Source organism: Podarcis vaucheri (assembly GCF_965113315.1).
Source record: "Podarcis vaucheri genome assembly, chromosome: 1".
NCBI classification, from domain to species: domain Eukaryota; kingdom Metazoa; phylum Chordata; class Lepidosauria; order Squamata; family Lacertidae; genus Podarcis; species Podarcis vaucheri.
The window spans coordinates 109,553,517-109,567,296 of NC_138759.1; the positions used below are offsets into that span (position 1 = coordinate 109,553,517).

The following is a 13,780-nucleotide window of genomic DNA, read 5'->3' on the forward strand; positions in this document are numbered from 1 at the left end:
TCCCTAGGAGCAAGTCCCACTGAATTCAATGGAGCTTACTTCTGAACAGGCACGGTTAGGATTCCAGCCTTAACAATTATAAGTCACAATGGCTTCATAGTTATTCACTGCTTACCATTTTCTTGCATTCCAAGCCATACTCTTCCAGTGATGAAATAATGTTCTCGTAAGTGTGTGCTCACAAACTTATTTTCTTCCTCATTTTCTATAGTCAAAAGTGTTGCAGAAGGATCTAAGCAGATAATGTTAGTGGTCAAAAGTGAAAATAGCTTCTTGAAAGTTCTCTTTATTAACATTTAGTGAAATAATTTATGGCAACATTTGTAGTAATAACAAAAAAAATCAACTCTCTATCCAAAATATTCTTAATTATATTATTGTCTCTTTTTAATAATAATAATAATAATAATAATAATAATAATAATAATAATAAATTTATTTATATCCCGCCCTCCCCAGCCGAAGCCAGGCTCAGGGCGGCCAACAACAATCAAAATAGTTCAACATTCCAATACATTCATTATAAAATTAATTAAATCAAATTAAAATCAAAATAATGGCAACTATCAAGCAAAATTTTGTGCAGATTTTAGACATAACATGATACATAATATGGACATACCAAGCTTCTTGCAGACTTCTTTAGCCTCTTTCCAATTGTATATAGAGAAATTGTAAAATGCCAAATCAAATGCATAGCAATGCTGTTTATACTGTATCCACTGTGAAGCACTATCAGTAGTTTGGGGGCAGTATGTGGGATTTTCTGCTTGCTTGGACTGTACTTCTGTGAAAATATAAACATCATCATCATCATCATCCAAACATCTTGGTGCACTCCTATCATCCATTCAGGTGGTTCAATGGAGCCTCGATAAGCCATTGCCACATAAACACAAACTGACTGTTGGCACACACGCATATATATCTGCCGCTGTGTTGAAGCAATTTAATTTACTGTAAAGGTACAGGACTATGATCCATCGGAGGGCATCCCAGGGAATACAGACCTTTGCCTCTGATGCCTGAGAAGGAATTCCAGTTTCTGGGAGAATACTGTCGCACTCAGATCCTGCTTCGATGTTTCCCATAGGTATCTGGTTGGCCACTGTGAGCATGGGATGGTGGACCAGATGAGCCACTGGCCTAATTCAGCACGACTATTCTTATATTCTTAAGGTTTTGGTGGCCAACAATCCTCAGCATGGTACTTAGAAGGTCTCAAAACCAGTAGGAGTTGCTTTTAGGGACATGCTTTTAAGTATAGGGCCAGGGGTTGGGGTGGGATCTGCCCTCATCATTCTCTTTGGTCTTAGCACCACACTGGACACATGAATGCAGACTTACTGTTTGAAGGGTAGTAGCAAATAGCACCATCAGCGCCACGCGAGCAATCCAAGCGGTTCCAAAATCCTTTAGTGTCCAGTAAGAAACAATTTCCAGGAGAATGTGAATGCTCATATTCCCAGGGCTTGTAATCAAATGTGCTTCCATCAGACCACTCAAAATCAGAATCACTTTCCTAGAAAGAGAGCAATTCGATTCCAGTTGAACAAGTGCAGATGTCACTTTTTGTTTTAGCAAACACCGGGAAAAACAGGCACCACGGCTAATTATTGGACCACAGCACCACCCACATCCCTACAATGTGTTTAATGTATGAGACAAGTTAAAATATTGTTAACAGAAACGAAAAGCTGGCTCAAAACCTTTAAAGATAACAGCATGGGGATATGGTTGCAAAAGCACATGAAACAGTTCAAACTCACGTTATGATTGGATAAACCAATCCAAAGTGGATATCCATCTCCTTTTACAATATTTTCCAGAAACACTTGCTGCGATTCGCTGTGTACGCTGGCTAAATCACTGCCATTTCGCTTGCATTCTCTCCATGCATCATACCAACTGAGCTGTTTTTGAAGGATCCAGTATGTATTATTTCCATGGGGCAGTTTCTCGGGCAGTGGTGGTTTGTATTCTTTGGGTCCTATTTCAATATTACAACAAGGACAGAAGTTTAGTTTTTTTTAGTTTTAGGCATATGTAAAAGAAATTAATAATAATACCATAGGTATTTGGAAATTCAATCCAAATTGCAGACATTGCTTACCCATTTCTATTTTACAGACAAGGATGCTGTGTAGGCTAAATTGCAGAGGTAACCAGTTGCCACTGTAATTGTACATATCCCAGACACCATCAAGACCAATACCAGCAACAAAATTGTTATTCTTTACATAAGGTCTCCCCAGTCTCCAGTTATTGTATGAGAGGTATGTGTTGTCATCCCACTTCAGATTACCATCTGCAGAAAACAAACGAAAGAAGTTTCCATAATGAGTGCTACAGATTTTATTCAGGAGTGTGCTGAAATTATCCCACAATGGCTAACGTTAACCTTACTGGAAGGTCAGTAATAACCAACACTTGGCTTAGAAATAAAAGGAGGCACCTTTTGCATATGGTCAGGGGTCCCTTTACCTTTTGCATATGCTATTTGGATGTGGCCTGGTTTGTTGACGGTATCAACAATTTTTTTAAAAAAATGTTTTCCCACTTTAGAATTGTTTCATATAATCAAAATTAAATCCAGAAAAACTATATTAATACACCCACACACCCCAATGCATCTAAATACTCACATAAGTATTCATAACAAACATGAGTTATCCCTTTAAATGGTGCACTGTGAATGCACCAACTGTTGGGATATAGTAGTTCATCTTCCTATAACACCTTTGCTGGCAGAGATATCCAGTATGGAAGACTTTTTTTTTATTAAAGAAAAATGTTCTCGCTGGAATTGGGCAACAGTATTAATGCTAACATCCGGATTTTCTCTCTGCATATGGTGAAATGCCCAATTCTACACTTTTATCCCTATACCTAACCTGAGGTATCTAGTTTCTGTTACTATTCCATGTTAACTCTTACATGTTTTATGTTAGCATTGTACTAGTTTTATTAGAACTGTTAACTATGCCAAGAGGTAAAAATAAAATAAATCAGTATTTTAAAATCTACCTTCAGCTGAAAAAAATACATTTGGGGGTGAATTTTCTTAAAGGTATTTCCTCACAAAATCTGCTGTTTAGTGTTGAATCAAAGCAAATGTCAATCCATGGAAAATCCAGTTGACGTTTGCTCCGATTCAGCGCTAAAGATCAGATTTTCTTGGGGGAAAGCAGTGGGGACAAGTGGAAGTCTAGAAGAGCCCAAAGTTTGTTCCATCTAAATTATTCCTTCTTATCAGGGGAATCTTTGAAGATACTGTGAAACATGGCAAAATAAAATCTATAAAACAGGTGAATATCACTTTGCCCCAACAGCTACAGTATTCCCACTGCATTAATTCATTAGAAACATTTTTTGTTTACATGAAAGCAGTACAGAAACTCCCTTCTGCAGAACCAGAGTTGCAAGTGAAATGAGTGGGCTGAAGTTGTGCAATGAAGGGCCCGAGGAAGGAAACTACCTGTAGGGTTGCCATATTTTGAAGAGTGAAAAAGAGGACACACTCTCTGGCTGGCGCTTGGGGTGTGGGAGCGGGCACATTCTACAATGTCCTTTCAAAATATACAAAAACAAGGGCCTGGTCCTTTCCTGCACCATGCAAAACTCACACAGTATGTATATGTTTTGCACTTGGTTGTCTAGTACTGCATATACAATGTAAAAAGTAGCCCATGCACCCCCATACAGAAATGTTACCCCTGAAAAAGATTGTCCTGGAAAATGAGGACGTATGGCAACCCTAACTGCCATATTTCAGCAATAATCAAATAACGCTCAAAAGCAGACGCACCAGGAACATTAGGCATTTAGTATTTCTTATCAGATTAAAAATTACAGGCATGATTAATGACTTCTGAGCCCCCAAATCTGCATCCAGCACGCATCTTCTTTAGGTTGTCATTAAATACTACAATAAAAATAAGCTTGAATAAGGAACAAATTATCCAAAGTGCTCTTGAGTAAGCTTAAAGACTCTCACTCATCAACCTGCATTTGACAATTTGAACTCTAATCAAATATAACTTTTTTGTTTTGTTTTTTAAATCCTCATCAATGGCTGTAGACAATGTTATAAGCTTTGGTCTCTTTGTGTGTTTAAAAAAGGCATTCATCCTAGTAAGAGGGGCTTTACAGAACTTACAACTTACCATCAGCGTCATAAATCAGACCCAACCACAGCCAGCGAGCAAGGCCACTGAAAGAATGGAGCTGCTCAACAACAAAACTATTTTCATCTTCATCCCTGATAGTCAAGAGGGAGGCATTCGTATCTGTTGAAGCAATTTTAAAAAGTCAATTCACTTAATGGATTTGGCAGGATTTTATAGACAGTTTATGAAATGAATTCAAGGAAGGGGCTCACCAAGGTTTAGCTGTTTACCTTAGTTTTTAAACCAAAACAAAAAAATAATAATCTTGAATGATTAGTGACAGAAGTCAGCTGCTCTTTTTTAGGTCTGGATGTACAGAGGTCATGGTACATAAATTATGGAAAAGCATAGAGAGGGGTGAGGAACCTTTGGCCTACTAGGTGCTGTTGGGCTCAAGGGAGACAAGCCTGGTGGCTATAGTAGAGCAGCAGCAATAGCCTCTCTGCAGTAGGGTTGTCACTGCTTCCTGGGAAGGGTGAAGTGGTAGTGAAGCAGGGTTGTGTGGATGCATGGCAGAACCAACTCAGTGCTCTCTTCAGTACACCCAGAAAGTAGTCAATGTCTCACTCTTCCTGGTAAGCAGCAATGACCCTGTTTGCAGGTGGTTGCTGCTATGGTTCCACCCCACTGATGAACTGCTCCTGGTTGGACCACAGCTCCCATCATCTCCATCCATTGGCCATGGCTGGTTAGGTCTAATAGGAATTGTAGTCCAACATCTGGAGGGCACCACAATGGCTATCTCTCGTGAAGGCTCTGCAGAGTGTGAAATGGGAACTCCATAATGGGCATCATTAATACTGTAATACTCTTTCCTGTAAATGAGAGATTGTCTAGTGACCTGGTTGACACATTACACACACACCACACAGAGCAGAACACTTTCCATATACAGTGAAGGTAAAGCATTTGGAACTTTTCAGTAAAGGGGGGAAAAGATGAGTGAGGGGAAATGTGACAGAGGTTTATAAAATTATACATGATGTGCAGTGGAGATAATTTTTCTTCCTCTCCCATACTTTTAGGGTCATCCAATGAAACTAAACTGGTAGTAGATTCAGGACAAACTAAGAGAAAGCAAATCTTCACACAATTAACATATGGCATCGACGGCCATAAGATGTAGTATAATGGCTGCTTGATTATATGGCTTTAAAACAGCATTAGACAAATTAATGTAAGATGGCAGTAGCAGCTGAGAGATACTTATCTACAGCAGGTAAACAAAACATCTAAGCTCAGAAGGTGGTATAGCTTTCAATACCAATTGCTAATGGCAACAGCAGGGAATGTTCATGGTCCAGCAGAACTCAAAATGATTTTTTTTTTTAACTATACAAAACTGCATTCACTTTTTAAATGCTTTTTTTGTAAGAAGCCTACACACTGGAATCTTTTTTTCCTGGATGCCATTCTAGCAGGTCAAGAGACGCTTCTTTTAAAAGGCATCATTTCTCTTAAACTTAATCTAGATACGAAAGAGGTCCAACACAGTTCACATTAACACATTGTAAATCTAGATAGCCAACAGATGTTTTTATTGCAATGTTTTTCTAAGTCTGTGGTGAGCAGAGTGCAAGCAAGGCCAGAGAGAACCACATATATAATACAAGTCTCCAGTGACATACAATCCTTACCTTGGAGTAAGCCCAATGAACTCAATGAGGCTTCTTTCTGAGCAAACATACACGACTGCATTGTAAAATCTGCACACCTATGTAGATAATTCTGTGCCTGTTCACAGATATGATCCCTGCTTATTTCCTTTGACTAATAAAGTACAGTGGTACCTCGGGTTACATACGCTTCAGGTTACAGACTCCGTTAACCCAGAAATAGTACCTCGGGTTAAGAACTTTGCTTCAGGATGAGAACAGAAATTGTGCTCCGGTGGCACAGCAGCAGCAGGAGGCCCCATTAGCTAAAGTGGTGCTTCAGGTTAAGAACAGTTTCAGGTTAAGAACAGACCTCCGGAATGAATTAAGTACTTAACCCGAGGTACCACTGTACAACTATGTGAAGAAACAGTGGTAACATGGAAGCAACTGCAGCGTTCCCAAGACTGCAGTTCTAAGGGGGTGAGGGGAGAAGAGGCTGTTTTAGTGGAAATTATTACTCATGTACTCTTATGGAGGAAACAAGCAGAGTCCTCTCAGATCTGAAAAAAATGATTCAAAAGTTATGAACACAGAAATACAAAACAAACTTTAAACAGAAACTTCTTACTCATCATCCTGCATAAATGGTGGGCCTCATCTGACTTCAATCCTTTCCATCTGTCTTTTGCTATCATGAATGAATAACAACTGTTTCGAAATGGCATCCATGGTGTATTCTTAATCTTGTGTGGACATTTAATAAAGTCAAATACCTCAGGTTTTTCAGTTTCATCTAAAAAAGAAAGAAAAAGATGGTACATTTTTAAAAGGCACTTCATATTTACTCAAAATTAGTTGGCCTAGAAAGCAACTTCAAGGAGGAAAATATAGACAATCCATTTACTAGATCAGTACTGATAGTGTGGAGAACATGGAGCAAAACTCTGGCCCCTCACCATTCACCACTGGTCCTGTTCTTGGATCACGACAGCTTTCAGACGCAAATATAAATAGCAACAGTTCAAGGATTGGGGGAACGTAGGCATTTACACAACCCGTGACCTGCTTCCCAGAGGGAAAGCAATTTCCAAAGAGGACCTGCAAGGTAAATTAAAAAGCACTAATACCTGGTTTCAGGTAGCTCGGGCTCATTCTTTTGCACTTCCATTTGGTGCACAGGGGAGACAGCCTACATACACTTACCTTGTTTGAATCATTATGCGGCAGCCCAAGCATATGACTTGAAGGATGCTGCTTCCCAAATATACAGCAATCTATTAGATCATGAGGCAGGGGTTGCCATAGGCCTTCAGAATGTATGGGAATCAGATTTAGGCCACCCAACTGAAGATCACAAATGGGAGGGTATGTGGGCCACACCCTGCTCAAAACAATTTCTGCTTGCTTACAGGAGGCCTCGTTCAAGACCATCTTCCGATGGCACTGGACGCCAGTCAGGCTGGCAAGGGCTGTGAAAAACCCGGTTCATGTTTGGTGGGAATGTCCCAACGTAAAAACTTTTGGAGTAGAGTGTTCTCCATTATACCCTCAATTACAGGCCAATCCCTTTCTCCAAATCCTGCCTTCTTTGGACATAGACTTAGACTCCACCCTGTGCCACAGAGAACTAGTAGGCTTCTTACTGACCGCAGCACGATTAGTGATGGCTCAGCAATGGAAGAACCAGACTGAAATACCCCATAACATATGGGAAAATAATATCTGGGATGTAGCAATGTTTGAGCGTCTCACCAGACAAAGGAGGGCAAGTAAAGGCATAATGAATAGAGACACTTTCCAAGGCACATGGAGCCCCTTTCTTTAATAATAATAATAATAATAAATTTTATTTATATCCCGCCCTCCCCAGCCGAAGCCGGGCTCAGGGCGGCTAACAACAATAAAACAGTACAAAAGTACAACATAAACAACATTCTAAAATCATTCATTATAAAAATTAATTAATTCAAGCCACTAGCAACCATTGGGCCAGAGCTCTGCGAAGATTGCCGAGGGAGGGAGTTAGGCTGTGCCCTGGCCAAAGGCCTGGTGGAACAGCTCTGTCTTGCAGGCCCTGCGGAAGGATGTCAAGTCCCGCAGGGCCCTGGTCTCTTGTGACAGAGTGTTCCACCAGATCGGAGCCACAGCCGAAAAAGCCCTGGCTCTAGTTGAGGCCAGCCTAACTTCTCTGTGGCCTGGGACCTTCAAGATGTTTTTATTTGAAGACCGTAGGTTTCTCTGTGGGGCATACCAGGAGAGGCGGTCCCGTAGGTACGAGGGTCCTAGGCCATATAGGGCTTTAAAGGTTAAAACCAGCACCTTAAACCTGATCCTGTACTCCACCGGGAGCCAGTGCAGCTGGTATAGCACCGGGTGAATGTGATCTCGCAGCGAAGACCTCGTAAGGAGTCTCGCTGCAGCATTCTGCACCCGCTGGAGTTTCTGGGTCAGTCTCAAGGGCAGCCCCACGTAGAGCGAGTTACAATAATCCAGTCTGGAGGTGACCGTCGCGTGGATCACAGTGGCTAGGTCAGGGCGAGAGAGGTAAGGAGCCAACTGCTTAGCTTGGCGGAGATGGAAAAATGCCGCCTTTGTTATAGCTGCAATCTGCGCCTCCATGGAAAGGGAGGTGTCGAAGATTACACCCAAACTCTTAACGGACGGTGCTGGCACTAATTGCGCCCCCGCAAGAGATGGGAGTTGCCCCCCCAATCCCATATCGCCCCGTCCCAGCCACAGGACCTCTGTCTTCGAAGGATTTAGCTTCAACCGGCTCCCACGTAACCATCCAGCCACAGCTTCCAAACATCTGGTCAGTGTGTCTGGGGCCGAGTCAGGATGGCCATCCATCAACAGATAGAGTTGGGTGTCATCGGCATACTGATGACAACCCAGCCCAAAACTCCGAACAAGCTGGGCGAGGGGGCGCATAAAGATGTTGAAAAGCATCGGGGAGAGTATCGCGCCCTGAGGTACTCCACACACCAAGGAGTGGCGCGATGACAATTCCCCCCCAAGCGCCACCCTCTGTCCCCGACCAGAGAGAAACGAGCGCAGCCATTGAAGGACTGTGCCCTGGATCCCCACGTCGGTAAGGCGGTGGTCCAAAAGTTCGTGATCGACCATGTCGAAAGCTGCTGATAGATCTAGAAGAATCAGCAGCCCCGACCCGCCTCGATCCAGCTGTCTACGAAGGTCATCTGTTAGGGCGACCAGAGCCGTCTCGGTCCCATGACCAGCGCGGAAGCCGGACTGGAATGGATCCAGAGCCAATGTTTCATCCAGAAACCCACCAAGCTGTTCAGCAACCGCTCTCTCAATCACCTTACCCAGGAACGGAAGATTCGAAACCGGGCGGTAATTGGATAGATCTAAAGGATCTAATGATGTTTTCTTTAAGAGCGGGCGCACCACTGCCTCCTTCAGTTCCCCTGGGAATGTCCCCGTGCCAAGGGACAAATTGATGATATCCCCCAGGAGGGCCCGCACCTCGTCTGGACACGCTCTAATCAGCCAAGACGGGCACGGGTCGAGAGGACAAGTGGTGGGCTTTCCAGCTCGGAGGAGTCTGTCCACATCGGCTGGGGATATCTGGTCGAAGTGGTCCAATACTGGACCCGAGGACAGTCGAGGGGCCTCCAGTTCCTTTATTGTATCCAAATTGGCAGGGAGGTCATGGCGGAGCGACAAGACCTTCTCCGCAAAAAAGCTCGCAAATGCCTCACAGCCGTGTGTCAATTTGTTATTTAAATTTGGCTGTCCCTCAAGGGACGTTAAAGACCTGATTATGCTAAATAATTGCGCTGGGCGAGAGCTAGCGGATGCAATGGAGGCCGAGAAGTATGACTTCTTAGCAGCCTTCACCGCCATCTCGTAGGTTTTCATAAAAGCCCTATAAGATGTTCTTGAGGCTCCGTCACGGGCACCCCGCCATACTCGCTCTAGCCGTCTGAGGTCCCGCTTCATTTTCCGAAGCTCCTCGGTAAACCAGGGAGCCCGGTTTCTGCGGGGTCGCAGAGGGCGCTTAGGTGCGATCTCATCGATGGCTGCCAGGAGCTGGGCATTCCAGCCCTCAACAAGCTCAGTCAATGAGTCGCCAGGGGGAGCAAGGTCCCGCAAGGCTTGGCGGAATCTCTCGGGGTCCATCAGCCTCTGCGGGCGAGCCCAAATTGGCTCGCCACCTAAGCAGGGTGGGGGTGGAAAGTCAATCCTGGCTTTCAGAGCGTAGTGATCAGACCATGGCACCTTCGTCGAAGGAGACATGATCACATCTATACCGACGCCAAAGATCAAATCCAGCGTGTGGCCTGCTTGATGTGTGGGGCCCGAAACAAACTGGGAGAGCCCTAGTGTCGCCATGGAAGACACCAGGTCCAGAGCCTGTGAGGAGGGAGTGGCATCGGCATGGATGTTGAAGTCCCCCAATACCAATAGGTTAGGGAACTCCAAGGCCCAGCCGGCCACCGCCTCCAGCAGGCCTGACAGGGTGGCTGCTGGTGCGCTAGGTGGCCGGTACACCAGCCAGACAGCCAAGCTCTCCTCGGAGCCCCACACTAGGCCAACACATTCGATGCCGGAGATCGATGGCGATGGTAGAGCCCTGAAAGGACAATCTTCCCGGATTAATAATGCCACCCCTCCCCCCCGGCCCACAGTCCGCGACTGGTGGAGGACAGAGAAACCCGGGGGCGCCATCTCTCGTAAGGTAACTGTTGCCCCTTCGCGCACCCAGGTCTCCGTCACACAAGCCAGGTCGACCCCCTGCGAGATAAAGAAATCTCGCAGGGTGGCGGTTTTATTGCCTATAGACCTGGCATTGCACAGCACCAGTGACGGAGGTGAGTAATCCTTGCTCACCCTACCCTCGTCCCTCGGGATGGGGCGCAGATTGGAAAGGGTACGAGCGTATCCATATCTCGATCCCCTTCGCCTGTAACATCTGCCCCCACCGCCATACCTCCCTCGCCCCTCCACGGTAGCAATCCCAGGCCTCATAGTGGCCTCCATTGATGGCAATTAATATTATTCTTTCGCAGCCTAGAACAATAAAACCTTAAAACAGTAAAAACAAAAAACAAAAACAACCCAGAAAACAATAAAACAATACAAACAAAAACTGCAAAAATTACAAATTCATCAAAATCTAACAAATTCCCCAGCCCACCCAAACATCCATCCCACCCCATATATAGAGTCGAAAGGGAAAGGAAATATTAAAAAACAAAAACAAAACAAAACATGTTAAAAAGGGCTCTGCACTCCTCCGGGTCCTCCTGGGCAGTAGCAGCATCAATGGCAACAACCATCCTTGTGAGGCCCCACCCTGGGCCAGATAGTAAGTGGCAGGAGCAGTCCTTGTGAGGCCTGTCAGGCCCTCCCTAGGCCAGGTGGTAAGTGGCAAGAAGGAGCAGGGCCCTCAGGCACTCACGCAGGAGAGTCTTCCTGGGCAGCAGAGCAGTCCTTGTGAGGCCCCAGGCCCCGCCCCAAGCCAGATGGAAGCGGCAGATTTCTCCAAGGGTACTGGGAGGGAATGCTCAGAGGTTAATGACCAAAATCAAGATCTTCTTATACCAACCACTCAATATTGTCAGTGGAGGAGTTGAAAGTAAAAGTCAAGGGACCCCTGACCATTCGGTCCAGTTGTGACCAACTCTGGGGTTGCGGCGCTCATCTCGCTTTATTGGCCGAGGGAGCCGGCGTTTGTCCGCAGACAGCTTCCGGGTCATGTGGCCAGCATGACTAAGCCGCTTCTGGCAAACCAGAGAAGCACACGGAAACGCTGTTTACCTTCCCGATGGAGAGGTACCTATTTATCTACTTGCACTTTGACGTGCTTTTGAACTGCCCACCTTCTGATCGGCAAGTCCTAGGCTCTGTGGTTATTCTGCATGTTGAACATAGAATCATAGAATCATAGAATCATGTAATTATATGTCTAGAGACAATGGATATAACAAACACCATTAGATGTACTGCTGGATTTTAATGGTTATTAAAAAACTTTTTTTAAAAAAAAGAATATAAAAAAATGTTTTCATTGGTTTATTTCAATGTATCTAAAAGCATTCTCAAAGCAGTAGCATATATTTTACATAGTAACTGTAAAAGCAGGTGACAGCAAAGGTTGTAGGGTTTTTAGCTGGGGCAATCAAAGTAAGATCCACTATTTGACTATTGATTCAAAACCCTAAAATGTATTTTATATAACTGACTTTTTATTTCTATTCTTTGTATATAGTATTCTTGTTTTATTGCTGACACAAATAAAAGATTTATTCATTCAAACCTACTTGCTGGAAGGTAGCAAATTGCTCCTGGCTTTTGCGTATAGCAGTCAGATGTTTTCCAAAGTCCATCTCTGTCCAAATATACGCATTCGTCAAGTAAATCTTCGTCTTCTTTGGACCACTGACTAAAGCTAATGTGCTTTCTGTCAGCCCAGTGATAATGAATTCCATCCTGGTGGCATAACCGTAAGGAAAAAAGGCTTGCATTATGAAGATCAAAGACAAGTAAAAGCAATTCCTTGATGGCAAAACATCTGCTTGGCATTCAGAAGGTCTAAGGTCCAAACCCCAGCATCCTCCTGTAAGGGTGGGAGAGACCCCTGCCTAAAGCCCTGGAGTGCCACTGCCCGTCAGTGTGAACAGTACAGTGTGAGATGGGCCAGTGGTCTGACTCAATATAATGTAGCTTCTTGTATTCAATATGATTCAATGGGTACTGCTAATCTTCAATACAAGAACTCCAAGTTCAAATCCTAAATGCATTTCATGTACAGTGGTACCTTGGGTTACATACGCTTCAGGTTACAGACTCCGCTAACCCAGAAATAGTGCTTCAGGTTAAGAACTTTGCTTCAGGATGAGAACAGAAATTGTGCTCTGGCGGCATGGCAGCAGCAGGAGGCCCTATTAGCTAAAGTGGTGCTTCAGGTTAAGAACAGTTTCAGGTTAAGTACGGACCTCCGGAACAAATAAAGAACTTAACCCGAGGTACCACTGTACCAGTTTTGTTTAAGGTCTGCTTAAAGCAGAACAAAGCAATACCAGAATCTGAGTATATTTGTTGACCCACCCAGGGAGATATATCTGCTTGTAATTTGTGTGTGTTGTTACTTTTGCAGGTTAACTCTAGCGATTCTCAAGAAAGTTGGGCATGCTTTGCCAACCCTCCCCCCCACCACAATAATTTCAGTGGGACTGAATGGATTTTACTTTCTCATTAATGTGCTGTGCTCATTCTATATAACACAGCTATTTATTTGTATATTAGGCTTTTTAAACATATATTCACAAGACACGTTGCTGCCACAGACAAAAGCGGCAGCAAAGGTCTGTCACTTTACCCCATCGTTTAATATAGCTCAGTAGGTTTTCCCCAAACCCTCTTATTCGAATGACATATTTTGAATTGGTTCAGAAACAAGCCTTACATCTTCGCTGGAGAGTCCAATCCACAGTGGGTAATTATAACGGGCAGCCTGCATAGCAAGAAAAGCCTGATGGTATTGTCCTGTGATGCTAACCAGCTGCATATTATTCTGCAGGCACTCCTGTTGTGCATCATACCATGTCAAGTTCTTCAGAATTATGGTGTATGTGACATTTAGATAGTTCACGGTGACATTAAGCACTTGCTGTGTCTGGTTTTCTGCCTCATCTAATGAAAGAACAAAATAGTTGAGCAAGAGAAATGGTATCATTCGTCTAACTGTCTGATTTTTAGAAGAAGAAAAAACACATCACCTAGGTCTTGGGCAGATTTTGTTTTAAACTGTTAAAAGGTATTATACCCATGGTCTAAACCACTGAGCCTTGGGCTTGGCCATCAAAAGGTCGGTGGTTCGAATCCACAAGATGGGGTGAGCTCCTACTGCTCACTCCCAGCTCCTGCCAACCTCGCAGTTTGAAAGCACGCCAAAAAGTGCAAGTAGATAAATAGGTACCACTCCAGCGGGAAGGTAAATGGCGTTTCTGTGCGCTACTCTGGTTTCGCCGGAAGCGGCTTAGT

At 44.0% G+C, this 13,780-nt stretch overlaps 1 protein-coding gene across 3 annotated transcripts in view; it reads right to left on the minus strand.

Moving 5' to 3' along the window:
- LOC309517794 (lymphocyte antigen 75-like) overlaps positions 1–13,780 on the minus strand; it is a 74,366-nt gene that overhangs the window by 24,978 nt on the left and 35,608 nt on the right. For all 3 annotated transcript variants that reach the window (XR_014213259.1, XR_014213260.1, XM_082197327.1), the window contains exons 25-33: positions 13,203–13,429; positions 12,058–12,226; positions 6,396–6,560; positions 4,167–4,289; positions 2,114–2,308; positions 1,770–1,990; positions 1,348–1,522; positions 623–787; positions 116–232 (exon numbers count right to left, since the gene is read on the minus strand). Coding sequence is in view for 1 of the 3 variants with exons in the window: in XM_082197327.1 (XP_082053453.1) it covers positions 116–232; positions 623–787; positions 1,348–1,522; positions 1,770–1,990; positions 2,114–2,308; positions 4,167–4,289; positions 6,396–6,560; positions 12,058–12,226; positions 13,203–13,429 (1,557 nt within the window). In the remaining 2 variants the exon portion in view is untranslated. The remainder of the gene's footprint in view (positions 1–115; positions 233–622; positions 788–1,347; positions 1,523–1,769; positions 1,991–2,113; positions 2,309–4,166; positions 4,290–6,395; positions 6,561–12,057; positions 12,227–13,202; positions 13,430–13,780) is intronic.